Genomic DNA, 21844 nt, shown 5'->3' with positions numbered 1-21844 from the left:
CTGTGCTTGGGCTTGGCTGTGGATGCAAACTGCCTCTCAGGCCTCCCTGCGATGCCCCGGCCACACTGGAAACTGAGAGGCGCGGCAGAGGGCGCAGGCTGTGCCACCACTTGGCAAGTCTCTGTAGCTGTTCTTGTCACCGGGCCTCCTTGCAATGAGTGAGAAATGTCCGCTAAGCTCCCCTTGACATCTTGAAGGGTTGGGCACGTGGTATTCCCCACTCCTCCTTGTTTGAAGGGTGATATACGACACAGAGCTGTAACTATGTCCACATTCTATAAATCAAAGGAAACTCGCCTACTTGCACGGAGCTACTCACGTTCAGAAAAGCAGCCCCCGGCGGGGGTGCGGTGGGGAGACTTTCAGCTTTGAAAATCGCCGACGCTCCTGTCTCCACAACAGACGTGTGGGGATGTTCTCAGAAGCAATAAATACACGCGGTACGTCGGCCACTCAACCACGCATCATACACGTCAGGAAATAAATTCCAGCTAGGAGGAGTTTTCAATCACGCTCGAAGGTCTTTAAATTCTCATGAGGAAGAAAGAAGAAAGATGTTCGGTGCCCTGACCCTCGGTGATCCGTGGCGAATGCGTTGTTACCATCCACTGTTAGGGTAGGACCCTCCCGTTATCTGCTGCGTTTCTAACGGCAGGCTTGGAGGCACGGGCAGCCGGCCAAGACGCCCGCCCCCGACAAAACATTAGCGAAAGTCCCTTTCTCCCTGCGTTTCTCTTTCCCTGTGAAGCCAGTGCCTCAGCTGTCTCAAGGTAGTAGCTCAGTGCCTGCCTGGTGCTCCTGGCGGGCTGAAGGCAGCCACAGACCCCGAGGCGGGGAAAGGCCCCTTCCCCAGGCTTGTGCTGACTTCAGTGCCTGGGTGTCTGGGCCGATGCTCAGAGAGCCAGCGTCTGCCCTACGGTCCATCTGCACTGGAGGACACAAGTCCTCCCTGGCAGCTCGCTCTTGTCCACGGCGGGCCGGCCAGGCTGCGGAGTTTTCTAGCTTCCTGCAGGAAGTTGCTTAAGGATTAAGGAGCCACGCGTCCCTGTGGACGCTCTCCCACTTAGCACACCTGGGTGACAGTCGGGGCTGGAGGGACCCACGCAGGTCCAGCGAGGCTCACGGTAAAGCCGACGCAGAGGCGGAAACCTTTGTCAGCACGCTGCAGCCATGCCTGTCGGGCCCGTGGCCTTTTACCTTCCTTCCCTCACGCCCGGTGCTAAGAGCAGAAATCAGTTCGGCCTCCCCGGCCGAACCCAGAGACGCACTAAGTGGGTCGGGGGGAGGCAGGACAGAGGAAAGGGGGTAAATGGCAATGAAAGACTTGAGTTGGGCCAGTGAACACACAACACAATGTACAGAGGGCAGGCTGTAGAACTGTACACCGGAAACCTATATAATTTTACTCACCAGTGTAACCCAGTAAATTCAGTTTAACAAACCCCAGAAAAACAACGCTGCGTAGGAGGTGCCCTGCGGCCCAGTGACAAGGGAAAGGATGTGGTGGCTTCTGATAAGGCAAAACCCACACTGGCACACGACTAGCCACCCTGCTCCTGGATACTGACCCGAAACGAAAACCTGTGTTCATGCGAAACCCGTGTACACAAACATCCCTGACACCGTCCGTTGAAATCATCAAAACCCGAAAACGACCCCAGTGTTTTTCAACAGGAAGACCGGCAGCCAACGGCTGCGTACCCTCTTTTTGTTTTCCCCACGTATCCTTAAAGTGGAGTACGGCTGAGCAATGAAGAATGAACTACAGCCCCAACTGGTGTGGCTCAGTGGATTGAGTGCCGGCCTGTGAACCAAAGCATCGCCGGTTCGATTCCCAGTCAGGGCATGTGCCTGGGTTGCGGGCCAGGTCCCCAGTGGGGAGTGTGAGAGGCAACCACACATTGATGTTTTTTCCCCCCTCCCTTTCTCTCTAAAAATAAATGAGTAAAATCTTTAAAAAAAAAAAAGAAGGAACTACAGCCTTCCCTCCTTCTCCCTCCCTCCCCAGCCCCCGTCCGCTACACAGAATGCAAAGACAGAGTGAGGCCTGGCCACACAGACGCTGCCGGCCCTTCCAGGGGACAGAGCCAGCCTGGCAGCAGTGAGGAACGAGTCCCCTGCTGCACCTTGGGACTCACTCTGAGTGAGTGAGACACTGGGAAGAGGAGGCAACGCAGGGGCCTGAGGGGGAACCATGACCGACAGGTGAGTTTGCTTTTCCTAAGCTGGAAAAGAGACTAACAGTCACAGACTCAGAAGGTGACAGTGCACTTGGATCTCTTAATACCATGTCTCCTCCCGGGATTTTACCTCCCCTGGCGCTCTGACCCACCTATGATTAGCCTTGGAAGGGAGACCTGCTACAGAAATCGGCCTGGAGGAAATTGTATGCATTGCTGCCTCTCCACCAGCTGCCCCATCACAGAAACTATCAACAAAGGGAGAGCCTGGGCTTTCCAGGGGAGGGAAGAGGTTCCCCTGCCAATTCAAAGAGGCTACTAGCATCCCTGCCATCCTGGGCCCACGGGACGGGGCACCCGCCACACCCACAGAGATGTTCGCCCTTGCCCTTCGCGCCTCCTGATGTCCAAGAACTCGAGAACAACAGTCTCACTAGCTATATGTTCTCACAGGGGAGCAGGTCTGGGGCGTGGGTCTTTACTCGCAGACATCGGGGGCAGGGATGAGCTCTGGGACAGGGGGGCGGACCCCTGTGGTCCAGGTGAGCCACTCCTGCCAGGTTAAGGGCTCCGAGCAGCGGGAGTCATTTCCCCCGCTTACTGTTTGGTTTGTGTATCCATTTCTTCTACTACGTTCTGGCGACAGCTCAGTGGAACAATCTAATCTCTCTGCAGAAAGGATGCGCACTGTCCATGGGTGATGCCCACTGGGGGCCCAGGTGACAAGAGATCCAGGCTTGGGCAGGCACAGGTGTTTAGTCACAACACGCCACGTGCCCGAAAGACCTCGCCCCTTGGCCCAGCAAAACCACTTTCGGCAGACAAGGCGGGGCTCCGATGGACAAAGTGACTTCTTCACGGCTCAGAGCTGGAGCCATTGGTCTGGCTACCATGCTGCCCCACCCGCCACCTCCTGCACCAGGGACACAGAAAGAGCCAGAGCTCAGGGCTCAGGCTGCTTTCCCCCCGAGTCCCAGCACATGTGTCTCTGGGAAGCGGGACCTGGACGTCGGTTTCCTTGTGGAAAAATCAAGTTGTAAAACTCATCTCAGACAAAGCACATGTCTAAAGTGTAAACTTGCAGAGAAGCCCTGGGTTGGACTGCGTCCTCCACCCTCAAATGCGTGTGGAGGAAGTCCTGTCCTGGTCCCCGAGGATGTGACTTTATTTAAAAAGTGCCACTGCGGATATAATTAGTTGTCACGACCCCACCGGAGTACAGGGAGAATCCACCACGAGTATCTTCTCTTACGAAGGCGAAATCTGGGAAACGTGGACAGCCACCTGCACATAGGGGGAATGCCACGTGGAGGTGGGGTGGGGGTGGGGGACCCATCTATCCGCCACGGAAACCACCAAAGCTGGGGGGAGGGGCCCGGAACAGTCCCCTCAGAGCCCTCAGGAAGAACCACGCCTGCATCACCCTGATGCCGGACTTTTGTCCTGGAGAACGATGAGACAAGGAAAGTCTGTAACCAGCCCAGCCCGGGACTCTTTGTGACAGCAGCCTGGGGAACATACAGCAGGGCTCAGGGCTGCTCAGGTCAACACCCTTGTGGGGTACCTCCACGGTGATGAAACCCACCAAACCCAGGAGGTGGGCACCCCTGCGGGGAGACAGAAGGGGCAGCTGGCCACGGGGACCGGACCGCCCGACAAACGGGTGACTTAAGTCAGGAGGGTACAAGGGTGTGTGTCCACGAATGCTCCAGTGAAATCTCATAAAGCTTTGCAAATGCAAAAGGAGTATTCCCTTTAGAAACGAATCAAAAGATTAATAAGAAGCACCCACTAGCAATTCTGTAAACTGGGGTGAGGCTCCGCTGTTGGGAGCAGCCCCAGTGTTGTACGGAGGGGAAACCAGGACTCAGCGACGTCCAGGGGGGGCTCGTGTGAGGAATCCTGCTCGTCTGTGACAAAGCCGGGCCCCGGCACGGCAGCCCCCTCCGCCCCCTCCGCTGCCCCCCGAGGTCAGCACCTGCTAAACACCTGGAGCACCCAGAGTACAGGGAATGTGCCCTTCGCCTGTATGTTCCTCACCAGGAAGGAAACTGTTGGTCATAATCACATGCTCACAGAAATGCGTGGGGTCCCCCCTTTCAGGGGGCGTGTGGAAGCTGAGTAAATCGGAGGTCCTCAGTCTAAGGGGTTCGCACCTACACACCAGCCCATCAGAGCTCTCGCCATGCCCGAGCCCGAGAGCCCCACCTCGCTGCAGCCAAGGCCACCTCCAGCACAACCGCTCCCGTCTCCGTTCCAACGAGACCTCTCTGATCTGAACCGCCGCAGGGAGAAAGAACACATCCCTTCACGCCACCCCAGGAACGGGACGGTCCCCGAGCCTGCTCTCGTCCCCTTCAACACTGCAGGCTTTTGCCGCCAGCCTGGCTTCTCCGCCCACGCTCGGTAGCTGTGCCCCACGCGCAGCCCACGACTCGGCCGTGGACAGACACGTGGCCCTCTTACCTGACTCCTGGAGGTACCGATACACCAGGAAGTTCACCTCGTCACTCGTTATGCTCATCTTAGCCTCACCTCGCGGCGACGAGGTCTTCAGGAAGCAGGAGGCACCCTCTGTGGGAAGGGTGGGGGGGAAAACGGAGAGAGTCTTCAAACACTGCCCAATACGTATGGCTTTCTTCTGAATTCTTTTTGAAACAATTAGAAACAAACAAATAAAAAAACCCACCCAGGACGCTATTCCCACGAAGCCAACACACGTCTGACTCATGTTATCCTGTGTGACCCCATGTTACACAAAAATTTCGTAATTATTTATATAAAAAGCAAATATCCCGTTGAAACGATGCCAAAAATAAGAAAAGCGTGTGTGTTTTACAAGGCTGGCGCGGGGTCAGGTGACCAACCAGGCTGACGCAGACAAATTCAGGGGCGAGAGGAAATGAAAACAAGCCGACACTTTGTTCAGTAAAAATCACGTGCGTGTGTTGACGCCTGTGACTTGAGAATGACCGCGAACGGCGTCCTGCTGCCCGAGACACACGTGCTTGGCTTCGACACTAAGTGCTCTTCCCGACAGAAGGGGGTTTACTGGGTAGACCAGCAGCCATGTGAACTTGACACCGTTCACTCAGAAGAGTTTAGCTGACGCGTTCACGATCCAAGCCCCCGGCAGCCACAGCCGAGAGGAGCAGGGATGTCTTCCGGTCACGTGCCCCACTGCGAACCCAGCAGGCCGTGAGGGACCTCTCTTCACAGATCCTGTCCCACGTTTGCAGGCATTTGCAGCAGTGGCGAAAGTTACCGTCGAAGGAGAATTATTGTAATGATGTGCGTACATGTAACATGGACGACAGAAAGCAGGTTTAAGTGAGCATCTCAGGGGTATTAGGGACATTCACAGCCCATACAGGTGCCACCGCCATCACCTGCAGAACTTTGTCATCACCCCAAATGGAAACTGTCTGCAATCAACACCCACTCCTCACCCGTCCCCCAACCTCAGGCACCCATTCTACTATCTGCTTCCTGTCCTACAGATTGGATTCCTCTTGTAATTCTGCTTTCTTTTTTAACCCTCACCCAAGGACATGTTTATAATGTTACGGACAGAGGACGGGAGGCAGAGGGAGAGACTGATTGGTTCCTTCTGTATGTGCCCAGACCAGGCATGAAACCCACCACCTTTGGCTATGTGTGGGACATTGCTCCAGCCCCCTGAGCCACACGGGCCGGGGCTGTCCTAGTTCCTCTGTGCTCAAGGAAAATGAAGCACAAGGAGAGAACAGAAACAAATCGGCACATGGAAAGCGTGGTGTTCAGCAGTCTGGGAATCACCCACACACACAGCCACACAGTGCAAAAGGGACTCTGACCTCTAACAACATCCCCTGCGCTCAGTTTCCAAGTGGTACGTGATCGCTGTCTCCTGCGTGGGGGAGAGGCTGGCCTGTGTCTCTCTGCAAAGAACGGTTTTACTGGACAGATGACGTGGAGCTAGGAACAGCTATGCTGGCGGCAGAGCTGGGGCAGAAGGAGGGGGACGCAGGGGCTATGTGCTCCAAGCCAGACAACCGACCTCCACTGGTGTCTGCAACCCCTCCTAGCCGTGCATCGCAGGGCCAGCTACGTGACTCGGCTCTGTCACCTCCACATTAAGGACAGTAATAGCGGCTGGATGTGGGAGCGGCCATGCAGGCTAATTGCCCGTGTGCCCATCCCTGCAGCAGAGTGGTTCGGGACAACCTGGTTATTAGGTCATTCAGCACCTGAGCACGTCCCCAAAGAGTGACCACAGAGGGTCTCCTCAGGGGTTGGCGGACACAGCACCCTCGTCCAAATGCACCCGAGCTGGTGATAGTGACTCTATCCGCGCTCGGAACACGCAAGCAGCACGCACTGAGCCCGTGAGGGAAAGCACGAGCCCCCGAGGCTCCGTGTGGGTGCGCATGTCCTCCTCGGGACACCTGGGGACACAATTAGCCCAATGTCTAGCTGGGTTCCGGACGCCATGGGTTTCCAGGTCCAGGGGACACTGTCCCGCCTCTGCCACTCTGGAACAAAGCGGACCTTTCGCAGCAATGGTGGGAAGTGCTTGGCCCCAAACCGAAGGGAAAAAAAACAAAACCAACAAAAAACACAGGCCTTAATGAGTGAGCCGTGTTTATTTTCTGGCCTGACCCAGTTTTCATTCCAGACACCTTCATGAGGCTGATGTGAGGAGACTGGAGCTGTGATGGAGGGGGGAAAAAAAAAGGACAAAAGAAAAAAAAAAAACCCTTCCACTGTGACTTAAAGCCACCATGTCCCCATAGTGTTGCCTCAAACAGAAACTTAAAAATTAGTGTGGGCTGATGGCATTGCTGGAGTTGCCCCTCTAAAAACAAGTATCCCAAAATAAATCCTAATTTGGGGCTACAGGCCGTGAAGAAACTGCAGAGAAAATTATTCACACCATTTCTTTTTACAATTGAACTTCAACGTGGCAGCAGTTTCCACAAATCCCAGTTGTCTTCCGAAAACAGTTAAAAAGTTCCTTGCAAGGGAAATGCTGCCTCCGGGCTTCGTTTTATACAGCACACACTTGGAGCATCGAATCCGCGATCACTCTCTGGGAAGAGGGCAGACGGCCGCCAAAGAACAAAATCCGACTTTCGCTTTAATTATTTTTCACGACAGAAGCAGAGAGCGAACCCGAGAGCTGGCAGGTGACGGTATTCCAGGCAGACATGGGCGCGAGGTGGCTGCCAACAGGAGGCAGCCTTGCAGGAAGAGAAGGAGCTAAGCAGGAAGAGAAGGAGCTAAGCGCACGCTGATGGGAGGGCTGGCACGGCGGTGATGAAGCTTCTCTCTGAACAATGCACCCCATGCTGAAATACGCTCTCATACTCTCTGAGAGCAGCCCTGTTTCTGCAGGGACGCAAGAATGCGTAGCTCACACCTGGTGTGTGCATTTATGCTGCCTCAAGCCATCCTCTGGCGTGGGCGAAGGTCTCGGGGACCCGTTTCCAGGCAGACTGAGCAGCAGAGCACAGGAGAAGCCACGTCTGCTCGAAATGGCCCCAACCGGCCCTCGGCCCCCTGGACACGACAAACTCTGCCGACTTCGAGGCCGTGGCCCCAGCCCCACCCGCTTTCTCCATGGCATTTCCTCTCCTCACGTGTGAACAGAGTTTATTTTCATTTCACAATCACCGGTCAGCTTAAGATGACATTTATATTTGCATAGACTCCTTTCTGAAATCGGCGTGGGGGCCAGTATAGGTTGCATGCAGCAGGCTGGGTTTAGCACCCTGCGTATCTCTGGGTCAATACGGAGCTGTTGGGGACTCTCGGCCAATCACAGTGGGACTGAATCAACTGTGCCATTTCCAGTCTGGCTCCAGTCATAGAAAAATATAACGGCGGGAAAGATTGTGGAGGAAACACAGGGACGTATGAACGGTGGTTTCAGCCTGGCTGTTTTCTTTCCTACTTATCTTCATTCATCAACAAGCATGTGTATATGATTGTACAGCAACAAAGAATGTCCCCCAAAGGTAAGATTTTCCACTAATCCTGCACTTGTATTTACTTTACCAGAGGCAAATGCTCCAAAATTATTAATATAAGCAAAGAACTGTTATGTTATGACTACAGTCCTAGTAGCAGCATCATTAAAAGACAAGAGTAGCTCTGCCTGGTGTAGCTCAGTGGATTCAGTGTTGGCCTGCAAACAAAGGTCACCGGTTCGATTCCGGGTCAGGGCACATGCCTGGGTTTTGGGCCAGGTCCCCAGGAGGGAGCGCATGTGAGGCAACCACACATTGATGTTTCTTTCCCTCCCTTCTCCTCTTAAAAAATAAATAAACTCTTAAAAAAAAATAAACCCAAGAATAAATCAATGGAATCAGAGGAGAGCCGTAAAAGAGCATTTCATGACCAGGGAAAATGTCCAAAATATACTACTCTGTAGAAAACGTTGGTTGCAAGATGGAACATAGGTGTTGCTGCACTTTTGCTTTGTACACACACACACAAACACACACACACACGCACACGGAAGATACTCTGCAAAACACACGCTGTCTGCAGTGGGCTTACATCCGTGTGTGGGTGCCCTTTTCCGTATTTTGCAAATTTTCTCCTGTGCACTCAAACTGTTTTCCCACTCGTTAAGATGCCATTAAAACCTGGCAACGTCTTCAGACGCAATCAGTATGAGAACGATTCAGCACTCGCAAGTAGGAAATGAGGCCACAGGGCCCAGGGAGCAGAGAGGCGGGGTCTCGGGCTAGAAAAATAATGCCTGTCTTGAAGGAAGGAAAGAACCCCCAGGGCGAGGCATTCGGAAAGGGTCCCTTCTGCACCTGGCTGCCCTTCTCGGTTCATTAACGGCGGCTGGGGCCTTCCTCCGAAATGCGTGTACATGTCGATGAAGGATGCTGACGTGACAGAAAAAACGTCCCTTCCTGAAGTTACATCCAAAACCACCCGGGCTGCCCCCGGGAAAGAAGCCTTCCTAAATAAGCATGCTCAACCCAGGAACAGCAAACCACGGCTCAGAACGCCCGTGTCACACACACCGGGTTCGTGCCCTTGTGTGTGCTAGGCAGCTGCTGACCCACAGCAGCACCTCAACATGGGCCCAATTCACCAGAAGCTCCCGTCCCCTGAGGACTGAATTCACACCCCAGCAACCCACCTGTAAGCAATAGGACCTGTCTCTTCTTCCCTCTGACATTGAAAACAAGGTCCTAGGGCATTTGGACCGATCCTCGCTGAGGGTGTCTCGCTGAGGGTGTGGCCGCTCCGGAACAGGCTGATGGGCCCCCGCCACATTAAACACGACGTGTCCTCACGGCCCACACCTCCCCTCCCCCCATGGGTACACGCAGGGGAAATGAAGACATAGGTGTGCACCAAGACTCCACACGCACACACAGCAGCAGCAGCATTGTAACAACCGCAAAGGGAAGCACACCACCCACGTGCACCAGCTGATGGACACACACCAATGGGGCATGAGCATGGAACAGAATGTTATTTGGACACCGAAAGAGACTCACGCTACAGTACGGACGAACCGTGAAGAGATGATTGTAGGAGAGAGCCGGGCAACGTAGGCTTAGCGTGTCACATACTTTTGTTTTTATCAACGCACTCTACCGTTCAAATAAAGTATCAAAACTCTTACACGGGTTTAAGACACGTTTTTGCCTTTGTTAAGAAAACTGTTGTATCTTGGATTTCAAACAAACAAAAAAAGACCTGAGGTTCTTTCTTTAGTTAATATCCAGGTCCATCATTTTAGTTCTGATTTACAACAATAAAATAAAAGGAAAAAAAAATCGCCCCCACATTTTCACCTTTATCTTGTAAAATTACAAATATTCTGTGGGAAATTTTTTTAATTAAGGAAAAACTGAACTACCATCAAATACAGAAATAAATACTAAAACAACAGCCCCAAACCCTATCTAGCACAAGATAATAATGTTTATGGAATATGTATATATATTTTTGGTGGGGGTGGAGCATCCGTCGTAATCTGGGGTGTGAGCCGCCCCCCTCGACGGTCGGGTACCTGTGATTGCTCGCTTCACTCTTCGGGAAACCTGATCAGCTCACTAGATCTCTACAGGCTAATCTGTGTTTTTCTAACAGTTTCAAGGTTAACTAGCAAATCAAGATAGGCACAAATCATATTAAGAAACCAAGAAAGCATAAAATTAAGAAAGAGGAGCCAAATAAAATCTGTATGCATGTGCTCAATTACAATGAATTTTTCAGTTTAATTTTAATCCTGAAAAAAAAACCACACCATTTTCAAACTGAAGGTACTGAACGGTGGCAATACGCACTTCTGTTTCGGAAGCACATTTCGGGGTGACAAAGACCGAGTAGAGCAAGCAGGTGGGCGCTTACCTTTACGGGGACTTCATCTGTGGACCCGCACACCAGTGGGCTCCCCAGCATGCGAGCGTGCGACCACCAAGCGCCTGCCTGCTGAGAAACGGAGAGCTTTGTCAACACAGAGCGTGCAGTTTCACGGGCTAAGTGAAGACGGAGAAATGGAAAGCGGCCAGTCAGTCATCATTCTCCGTGTGGAAATTCCGAAAGCAGAAAGTCTCGAAGTAGATAAAATTCGTTTGAGCTCGGACACGGCTGTTCTCCAATGATGGGCGAATCTGCCCGTCTGAAATCTCTCTGAAGACTTTTGCCACATGCAGCCGATACTCTCAACCACACACCCCCCTCCCCAAACAAGAAAACAGGCTACAGAAAAGCATTACAGATTGCTCCGGGAGGCGTCAGTGAGAGTGAGGACACCTTGTTTCTGCGTTTCGATCCTCCTGGTACACACCACGCTCAGAAAAAAGCCACGAACCGCATCTGATTCCCTGTTCCCCTCTGGCTTCCCTCAAATGCTGCACGAGAAAGGCACTCTCGCATCTCGACTTTCCAGTCTGGGACTCACACGTTTGCATTCCACAGGGCTCCCGTCCGCCCCGATGTGTGAGGAGGGCAGGCTTACAGCTCATCGCGCCCATCCTGCCTATCAGCGACCGGTGTTTACTTTTCACGCGGCACACCCCGCCAGCGCTGCCTCAGAGAGCGCGCCTTCCTCCCGCAACGTCTGTGGTTGCAGCCCCCTGAAGTTTCAACCATCTAGGATTATCTACAAGCTGAGCAACTTAATAATTAAGTCCTGGCCCCGCAGTTCACTTCCTCAGAGCATCGCCCCCGGGACACCAAGGTTGTGGGTTCGAGTCCCGGTCTGGGCACATATAAGAAAGCAACCGATGAATAAATAAGTGGAACAACAAACTGCCGTTTCTCTATCGTCCTGTCTCCCTTCCCCTCTCTCTAAAATCAACAATATTTTTAAAATTTTTTTTTAAAGAAATGAAAACCCACCATTTCCCCCCAATTCTTGTTTAATAGGTTTAAGTGGTAAAAAAAAGAAAAAAGAAAAAAGAAAAAGTTGCAATGTTTTAATATAATTCAAATCCACGGGCGAAGCTATGAATGCAGGTGTCTTATGCGTGGAATTACACAGAATGCTACATGTTACATGGAATGCCACATGTTACACGGAATGCCACAGAAGGCGGTCCAGCTTATTCCCCCTGAGCCACGTCTACAGCCACACTCCTTAAAGAAAAGGAGGTGAGAGGGTTCCACCCCAGGCAGGCTCAGGGTGCTAATTTAAAATAAAAACAGCATAAGGATATATATGGTAAAAGAAACAACCAGAGTTACAAAAAAAAAAAAAAAAAAAACCTACCCCCCCCCCCCCGGGGGGAAAATGATACTCAAACCACATTTGTCCACAACCCTTTGAGTAAAAACTAAAGGGCACTACAGTAAAGCAGGCACCAAGGAAGGCTGCTATTGCTTTTAAGATGCGAATACATGTCACTGGGACAAAAGTTCTGCCGTGGAGATGGAACAGGACCAGACTCCTTCAAGTAACCTGAAGCGCAGAGCGAATCCCTGCTTGCAGGGCTGGGCTGGAAATTGCCGGGGGGGAACTAGCCTCCTGTTGAAACTGCTGAATGCCGTAAAGTGTCAAAATATCAGCAGCTGTCACCACAATAAGTTCCAAATTGCTCGAAAATTAAAAATTAAAATCCATAATAATTCAATAAGTAATTAATATAGAAACAGCTCTTAGTACAAGCTGTTCACACACACACACACACACACACAGCTTTAGAATCAAGTTCTTATTCTTTGGTCCAGAAGCAGATGGCAACCCACCAATTAAGACTCTTGGAATGGAAGATTATATATGTTGTCAAACTCAGTAAGTGTAATTAACATCATCTATGTGTTAATCAATGCCAAAAAAAAGAGAAATGGGACTTTGCTTAATAACATTCTCTGGTTACACAACACGCCACAATCCATTAGTTGATTGCTAGGGACAATAAATTAAAATGAGAGCCGTGGCTGGGTGGCTCCGTTGGTTGGAGCGTTGTCTGGTACACGGAAAGGTTGTGGGATATTGACCCCTCATCAGGGAGTGTACAGGAGGCAAACTGATCCATGCCTCTCTCCCTCTCTCCCCCTCTCTTCCTTCTCTCTGTAAAACCAGTTTTTAAAAAATCCTCAGGTGAGGGTTAAAAAATAAGAATAGCCCTGGCTGGTGTGGCTCAGTAGACTGAGTGACAGCCTGCGAACCAAAGGGCCACCGGTTCAATTCCCAGTCAGGACACATGCTTGGGTTGAGGACCAGGTCCCCAGTGCGGGGCATGTGAGAGGCAACCACACATTGATATTTCTCTCCGTCCTTTCCCCCATCTCTGAAAATAAATAAATATAATCTTAAAAATAAATAAAGAAATACCTAGCCCTGGCTGGTGTGGCTCAGCAGACTGAGTGCCAGCCTGCAAACCAAAGGGTTGCTGGTTCAATTCCCAGTCAGGGCACATGCCTGGGTTGCGGGCCAGGTACCCCAGTGTGTGTGTCGGGGGGCAAGTGAGAGGCAACCACACACTGATGCTTCTCTCCCTCTCTTTCCCCCTCCTTTCGCCTCTCTCTAGAAATAAAATCTTTTAAAAAGTTAATTCATTAATTAAAACGAGAAACCTGACCTTCCGGCCATTACTGATTTCCCTATCATTACTCCCCGAAGAGAACCATCATTCACCAACAGCGCCGGCAAAGTTTACGGACTGCAAAGTACTTGTAGGACAGGCAAACGGCTTTAACGAATGCAATACATTCTTTCTTCTTAAGAAGACGCGCCACGCCAGCAGGCCTCGTTTTCTGGTGGCCGCCAGCTCGTGGCACGGCGTGGCACCCACATAACACTGGCAGTCCTTCCAGGGCTGTGCCACCTTTGGGCGTCTCTGGCCTGCACGGGGAGAAGAAGAGCTGTCTTGGGTGACACATTCGTTCAACACCCACACACTAACGAAAAGTGATGAGCCCAGAAAAGGTTGGGAGTAAAGTCACGATGTTGAGTTGGGCCACAAGCATAGCCATGCTGGGCCACGGGGTGGCCACCACTGGGAGGTAGGACCCCCCCTGATACATTCCCAGTGCCGTGCAGTTCCCCCTCCACCCTGTCTACTTCCATCTAGTTCCAAAGCAGCTGCGTCACTGCAAAGGAAGCCTGCACCTATCTGCTTGGGCACCAGGATGTGACGAGGCCCGTTCTCCATCCCTTGGGGCCATACCTCCAGGGGGAAACTCCTTCCCTTGCCTTTGTCCTCCTGTCCTGGACTCAAAGACGCAAACAGGACAGAAGAAGGCAGGCCCAGCTGGAACAAGCCGTGACCTGGGAAGGCACGGAGCTGGGGACAGAGGTCTGTGCTCTAGCTCGCAGCCCACAAAGGGGAGGGAGGCAGGGACTGGCCCGCAACCAAAAGCTGGAGAAGATGGCGACACACGCACTATTTCTCTACGTGGGGCAAACTGCTCACCCTCCCAACTCAGCACCTTGTCAAAGTTCCATACATCTGGGGCACCGGAATTTTTTTTTTTTTTTTTTTTTTTGGTCTTCAGCCCTGGCGGTCATTCAAACCCCCACCCTCTGGTGGTTTTAGCACCGACTTCGAGTTGGGAGTTGCTGGTGAGATTCATCACGTCCACTGGAGTCTACAGTGGTTGCCCACGTACCTTCCGACACTGAAACCCAAGAGTGACTCACGTGTACAATCCCTAAAGAAAGCTCTGCGTTTTGTCACAGTGTGTCCCTATTCAAACACAGTGGTTCCCCACCAGGGACAGCCGCGCCCTCCACCCCAGGGGACATTCCGTAAGGTCTGCAGACATTTCCGGTAGTCACACTGGAGTGGGGGACCCGACTCCCCTCGCGTGGGAGGGTGGTGACAGGGAATGCCACTAACCAGCCTACCACACACCCGATCGGCCCCCAAACATCAATAATGCCGGAGAAACTTCAGCAGAACAGAGCTTACAATCACTGAGTTCACCGCCTCTCACCTCACTTCTATTGAGAAATATCAGCAGGGGACACGACACTTTCGCACACACCTGAGCTCCAGGAAGAAGACCCGTGTAAGGGACACATTCGTACACTGTGCTGACGCTTCCTTCCTTCTTGGCTGCCCCCGTGTAGGAAACAAAGCACAAAGCCATCACGGATCACCCAGTCCAAAGCATAAACACCGACTTGTATCAATCATAAGTGAAATGCTTAATTACATAAATACCAATGCTATCGCCTGCTAAAATAGAATCAAGTTCGTATAATACAATTCCCTCAGCTCCCCGTGGAGAGGTCAGCATGGAGTGGCATCGAGGCCTCCTGCCCACAGCCAGCCACGTGGGGGGCGCCACGTGAGGGGGCCACCACGTGGATGGTGCAACCCCAGTCAAGCCATCTCCGGCTGACCTGTTGTCTGCACCCACAAGAGAGACCCCCCGCGAGAACCACCCAGCTAGGTCACACCAGTGCTCCTGACCCTCAGCATCTAACACATCTCGAAGGGCAGGCAGGAGACACCTGGGGAAAGGGGACCTGTTCAGCTCGCGCCTCTGCTGGGTGGCCGCCAGGACAACCTGGAGCCAAGTGAACCTGCAATGAAGCAACTAGGGGTTTAAAGTCAGTCGGGGAGAGTCTGCCAAAAGCACGTCCTTCAGAAGGACATTTTCCAGGTTGCTCGCTATGCCTGTGGTTAAGCGTCACCTGAACGTGGTTCTGAAATCGAACAGCAGCAGGAACACGGGGTTCAATCAAGTGATTAAAAAGCAATAATCTCATTAGGCTCACTGTCTGCCTGGCTCTGTTCCCGGTACCTTGAACTGTGTTAAATCCTTTCGTTACTGGAAGAACCCCGCCCACGGGAACGTCCCAACGTGTTTTCCCGGAGGGGTCCCAGGCAGGACCACCACCCGGGGCACCCCAGGTGCTCCTGGATGATCCGTGATCACACTACTGTCAGTTTGCTCCCAGCTCCAAGCCACGGGCAGCATGCCTTTCTGGAAGGTCCTTCTTCCGGTCACCCCTCCCCGTGCCCAGGCATCTGCATTCCAGGTTCAACCTGCGCTGGTTTGCCCAGCCTTTCCGAATGCATCGGAGCGCACCAGACACTCGTTACGCGCCGAGAAACAGGGGTTCCACTGCAGGGAGAGGACAAATTCTTCAGCAGAACTCTTAACAGACACCGGGCGCCTGAAATCTAAGACGATGGGACCTCGCTGGAGTGGATGCAAGAGTGCCCAGCGGGTGATGACTTCTAAAAATAAACAGCACCGTTCAAATTGGAAGAGCCCAGGAAGTAGGGCAAGTGCTCCCCGAGCCTCTGCCTGGCGGGAATTAGAAGCGGGCCACCACCCTCCCTTGTCCATGCACACAGCCATCTAGGAAACTGGGGGGCCGGGAGGTGACCGCCTCAACACACCGACAGTGTCCTTGTATCTCTTTGCTGCATCTTTTAAAGTTGTGCGCCCCACAAAATCTGCTTAATGAACCTGGAGAGACTGTTGAAAAGCCTGTGTACGTGAGCAGAGCACTCAACACATGTGACTCTGCTTGTGGAAGTTAGGGTGTAACCCGCTGGTGTGTTGGCAACCTTGTTCTTCAAGGGCCTGACAGTAAATACGTCCGGCTTGGTGGGCCACCTAAGTCCCTGTCCCTGGACTCCACCTTTGTAGAGAGGACCAGTCAAGGACGCCCCATACCTCAACGGGGGCATCTGTGTTCCAAAGAACCTGCGATGGGGAACGATGAAATTTCAGGTTCACAGAATTTTCACATATCCTAACATTCTCCTTCTTTTTAACCGTTTCAAAATGGAAATGGCATCCTTAGCCTGGCGACCGTACAGAAGCAGGCGTGGGAGTGGACGTGGCCTGTGGAGTCCGTCACCTCTTGCGTTAGAGACCTCGAGCCAGGGTCCCATCCCCTCTCTGCCCCAAGCATGACTGAAAAACGGACCTTCAGCAAACCAGCAGGGTTGTTGCTCAAGAAATTAAACACAGAGTTACCACGCGCTCCATCAATCCCTCTTCCAGGAATATCCCCCAGCGAACGGGAAGACAAGTCCTGAATGGGTATTTGCACCCGAGGTTCAGAGTAACATCATTCGCAAGGGCCAAGAGATGGAAACAATGTAGATGCCCAGCGACAGATGAAGGGATGAAGAAAATGCGGTGGGGGTGGGGCAGGGTGCGCACGAACCCGTGATGGAATGTTATTTCCCCTTTCAGAAGAATGGACTTCTGAGCCAGACTGCCAAACCAGCCAGACACAAAACACCCGTCGCGTATGATCCCAGTTATTTGAAGAACCGAGAGTCGTCCAATTCAGTGGCAGAGTGGCAGGGGCTGGGGGCTGGAGGAAGGGGGAGCTGGGGGTTAAGACGAGAGTTATTATTTAATGGGAGCAGAGTATGCATTTGGGCCGATGACAAAGTTTCTGGAGGTGGAGGGCCAACACACCCAATGCCACCGAGCCGCACGGCTCAAGATGGTTAAGAATGGTAAATCTCCCATTCTGTGTTTCACTGGGGTCAAGAAAAGCAGCCCAAGAAAGCGAACCTCTGGTAGGCGCGTATTTCTTACAAAGAGCCTGCTGTTGGTTCAAGAAAAACTCCCTGGGAAAGATAGTCTGAATGGGCGGCAGCCAATTCATTCTGCAGCTAGCACGCCCAGAATGAACACCCGCTTTCTTCCCGCAAGCCAGTTCCGACCTTTATCTGTGAGATACAGGATGTACTCGAAAACCTCCAATTCACAGGAGATACCTTGAGATTCTTTCTCAGAGGCGGATGGGCCTTCCCTAGAAATGATCTCGGAATCCTCGGAACCGCTGCTGGTCTGTCTGCGTGTGTGAGTCAAACTTAAGAAACTGGTACGCCAGCTTCTGACCCTGCAGACATCAGCCACACGGCAGCAGGAGGACATGTTCGGGTTAATTAAATGGGTACTACTCTTTGTGGCTGGGACAGGGCTGGGATGTTCTTGTGAAATCAAGGTTAATCGTAAAGGTCATTAAGAAAACCAAGCACACTCTGCCGGAGAGACGTGGTCTCCAGGACTCCGTGCTGGTGGCTGTCAGCAGAGCCCCGAGAGAAGGAACAGGCCCGCAGATTTGCTGCATCTAGGCTGAATCTCTGCACCCCACCTCCAAGGAAAGCTGCAAAGTCAGGAAAAAGGAAACTTCAGCATAATCCTTAGTGGAAGCTGTTTTCGTTACTTAAAAAAAAAAAAAAGAAAAGAAAAGAAAGGGCGGGGGAAGGGGAGGAGTGGCGGTGGGGAGGAATTGATAGCATGATATTAATGCATTTTCTTGGGAAAAGGTTCCAGCCCGCAGGCAAACTGAATTCTCACCTACAAGCCTGGAAATCTGTCTGAAAATCCAAGCCGGTATCAGATGACTTGGGAGAACTTACAGCACCTCCCACCCACTGCAAAGCGTGTCTTCAGGCAGGACCACCTTCCCCGTGAACTCATCCAGCACCCCCGCCCCCCGCCCCCCAGCTCCACAGTCCTGCAGGTGGCCTGCAGTGCGTGTCCACCTGGAGAGCCCACCTGCATCTCAAACGGGGCCCGCCCACCACACAGCCCTTCGCCCATCGCCGCCCCCCAGTGGCCAAGTGCAAAGCCCGCAGGCAATCAATCCTTCTGCTGACTCGCCCCAGTCTTCATTCACCTTCCTGCCTCTGCTGAGCGACCCCAGCAGCACAGGAGACTGCACCCTGCCTGACACCCGCAGGGGCCACCCAGTCAGCCCCTGACCCCGCGGCCAGCCCACCCGTCAGCCCCTAACCCTGCAGCCAGCCCACCTGTCAGCCCCTGACCCTGCGGCCAGCCCACCCGTCCGTGTGGTGGGAAGCCACTGGGCAGTTTCCAGTCCAAAGCAGTTACTAGTACTATCAAGTCCTGCAAGGAACTGAATGGCTGCCCCCCTGCCCCCCCCTCCCAACCCCGCACACAGCTCTGACCTCATCTCCTTGTCAGTCACTGGGTCCCATCCTGCTGGCCTGACCTCGACTGGTGTCCCTCAAGTTCCCGGAGGTCGGTCCCTCCGCTTACATTTGCACATGCTGTTCCCTGTGGTTCTTCCCAGCTGTGTCCTTCCAGCCACATCGCCTCATCGCCTCCCTCAGAGCCCGCATCAGTACCCCAGTACCGTGTTGGGCGTTTCTCTGCTCGCTGCCTGTCTCCCACACAGCATGCAAGGGGCCTCTGCACTCACGGGGGCCCGGCTCAGCCTGGGCATCCCCAAAGCGTAGCTTCGTGCCTGACACAGAAGAAAACTTAACAAATAGCGAGTGCACACAGGTGAACAGGCAGAACGTGTGAACTTCAAAAAAAAACCCCTTCAGACTACAGGAAGGAGGACAGGACACCAAAACGCCACCGAAGAGCTTGCTGCCCTGCTCGGTGACTCACCAGCCATTTTCGGGTCTCCGAGGGCTTTTGTAATAGGCATTAATGACAACTGCAGAGTGGGTGGAGAAGAGCGTGGTGTTGCACCCCCGCGAATTCACAGTCCTGAGCAGATGGCTCTGCTCTCCCATGCCGCCCACGTGGGAGTTTAATGTCGTCGTTGCATAAAACTTACACCCCGGTTGGTCCAACACACACATCCTCAGGAGGCCCCACACTCTACTGTGAGCTCCGCTAAGTGACAGAGAGATGGCACCCAACTCTAGTGAGTGCCTCTGCCACCCCCAGTGGCCAACCTGAACCAAGCCTGTGTGCCACCTGCCAGGCCCTGACTTCCACGGGCCAGCTCAAGGAAGTGGGACCGGGAGGCCCAGGTAACTGACACGCACGTGTCCCTGATTTTCAGGTCCTCCCCCACCTCTGGACACCCTGACTGTCTTACACAGCTGTTCCCGGTTCGCTCTCAGCTGTCCTTGCTGCTGGAGCCCCCCACCCCTCTTGAAGGCATCACACAAACGGATGGATAGGAGTGCAGGCAGAGCTGGCCTGTGAGTTGTTTTAACACACGTGGTAGGACTAGGTGGGGGCCAGACCATCCACAGGACTGGGGGACAGGTGGAAAATGGGGGGGGGGACGCCAATGTGAGATTTCTGGGCAGGTTTCCCTGAGTTTTCACAGCGGGGGAAGGGGAACTAGAAACGGGGCACCGGACGAGGTGCACTGTGGGTGTGGAGCTGAGGGCCAGTCCTTGCTCAAATGAGTGGCAGGCAGGTGGCTGTGTATTCAGAGGCTGTACATTAAAGTAGCCACAAGAAGACAGGTATGTATCACGTTTTAAAAAAGTCATGCCCAGCATTTTCTATGAACTGACTGCTTCCATTCATCTACCTACTGTTTGGGCCGGAACACGGGGGCTGGCTCTGCCCTTTCAAACAGAAGTTACACTGTGTAGAGTTCTCGGAAGGCCCAAGGTTACATGGCTACAATTGTATCATATGAAATCAATGCGGTAAAGCGCCACAATGTTGCAGGCGAGCCCCGATCCTCTGCAGCCCCTTCGCACAATACACTGTCTAAACGCTGAACACAGAACAGAGCTAAAGGGACAGCGTTTTCACGACAAGTAGCTTCTTCCTCTTTGAAAAGGACAGGCGATAGAATCGGAGATGAGCACATTCTTCACTTTGTTGAATCTATTTGATCAGCTCAAAATATTCGTTGATGAAACCATTTTTAACTTTTTCATCCTCACCCGAGAATATGTTTAGTTTTGATTTTAGAGAGGGAGCAATGGAGAGGGGCAGACAGAGAGAGGGAGAGAAACATCGACTGCTTGACCCCTGTCCGCACCCCGACTGGGGGTCAAACCCACAACCTACAAGTGTACTCTGAGCGGGGACCAGGCCTGCACACTTTCTGTGGCTGGGACAGTGCTTCCCATAACTGGGCCACCCGGCCAGGGCGAAACCTTTGTTTAAACACAGGCATCTGGGACGGGAGTTGTGACAAACTTCTAAAAATCACACCATGCCGATCCTTTGGTACTTGTAGCCCCGCTCCCCTTTCCATGTGCACCTTCCAGGACCCCCTCAAACTCATGTCAGGAGTTGAGCCTTCATGACCCCCGCAGGGGCAGTTTCTTCATCGTCTCTTGGGCTGGCAGGCAAGGAAAGAGCTGTGCTGACTTGCTGTCTTCACACTTCTGAAGCCCCCACCAAATGCAAGACCACGCTGAAGACCCTCACATTTACCTCCCTCCTCCAGGGGCTGCCAACTGGGGGGCGATGCTGCCCCCGCCTCCGGGGGCAGCTGGCAGTACCTGGTGGTTCTAAAGGCTGGGGTGGGGGCAGGGCAGGGGTGCTGCTCGCCACCCCACAATGCACCCAGCTCCCAGGTTCAGAATGTACTCTGGGCCGGTGGACGGCCCAGCTCTGCCTGTACCCAGTTCTCACGCTCCACACAAGCCCACCCACATTTTCCTCCTTCTACGTTGTCTGCAACACACCCTCCTTCGGCCGGCAGGAGCCCAAGCTTGCCTGTCCTTTTCCCTGATTCAAAGACTTCACACCGTTTTTTGTGCTTCTCAGCAGGGAGCATGACTCACGGCAGGAAGGCAATCCAGAAAGGTTTAACGGCTCTATCTTCTAGGGCTACTGCCCTAAAAATAACTCTCACACTCCCTGAGTGTTGGTTGGGCATCATCCCTCGAAGCTAAAGGGCATGGGTTCGATTCCCGGTTAGGATACACGCCTGGTATGCGGATTCAGCACCTGCTCGGGGCGCATTCGAGAGGCGACTGACCTGTGTGTTTCTCTCCCCTCTTTCTCCACCCCTTCCCCCCTCTCTAAAAATAAAATAAACAACAAAGCTTAAAACAAAACAAAAACACCTCTCATGCCCCTCCCCCCTCCCTGGGTCTCTCCACAGATAATTCCCAGTGGGAAAGCAATACATTCTCCCAGAACTTAAGCTAAAATACTACAAATGTGCCGCTTAGTTTTATTAACTACATGCCTGGTAATACTCGTCATGCAGTGTAATCACCACAAAAACAGCCCAAGGACGGGCTGAGTCTCGAGGATATCAACGCACCTGACCTTGTACTTCACCGGGAGGCCACTGCAGGTGGGCCCCACGATGCTACCACAGGTAAGTTCTCCGAGCGGGCTTTGTGGAGGGACGTAGGGGGAGGGCGGGGAAGGGGCCACATGCTCAGCTGTAGCCAGACAGGACGCGGAATTACAAGACAGCTGTCTCAAAGGCAGTGGGCCGACCACCCCTGGCACCACGTCCCCACCACGCCTGCCACAAAAAGCAGCGCACGCCAGACACGGAAACACGAGCCACATCA

The 21844-nt window shown here is 53.0% G+C and overlaps 1 protein-coding gene across 4 annotated transcripts in view; it reads right to left on the bottom strand.

Moving 5' to 3' along the window:
- Positions 1-21844, bottom strand: part of LOC139440590 (F-box-like/WD repeat-containing protein TBL1X) — a 122399-nt gene that overhangs the window by 27690 nt on the left and 72865 nt on the right. For 3 of the 4 annotated variants that reach the window (XM_071220405.1, XM_071220404.1, XM_071220407.1), the window contains 2 exons: positions 10548-10628; positions 4647-4754 (listed from right to left, as the gene is read on the bottom strand). In XM_071220405.1, the coding sequence (XP_071076506.1) occupies positions 4647-4704 (58 nt within the window). In that variant the 5' untranslated portion in view covers positions 4705-4754; positions 10548-10628. The remainder of the gene's footprint in view (positions 1-4646; positions 4755-10547; positions 10629-21844) is intronic. The other variant, XM_071220406.1, reaches the window with a different exon arrangement.

The sequence above is a fragment of the Desmodus rotundus genome, chromosome Y (genome assembly GCF_022682495.2).
Source record: "Desmodus rotundus isolate HL8 chromosome Y, HLdesRot8A.1, whole genome shotgun sequence".
Classification (NCBI taxonomy): Eukaryota; Metazoa; Chordata; class Mammalia; order Chiroptera; family Phyllostomidae; genus Desmodus; species Desmodus rotundus.
The sequence above is the reverse complement of the archived record's forward strand: the minus strand, read 5'-3'. Positions and strand labels throughout refer to the sequence as shown.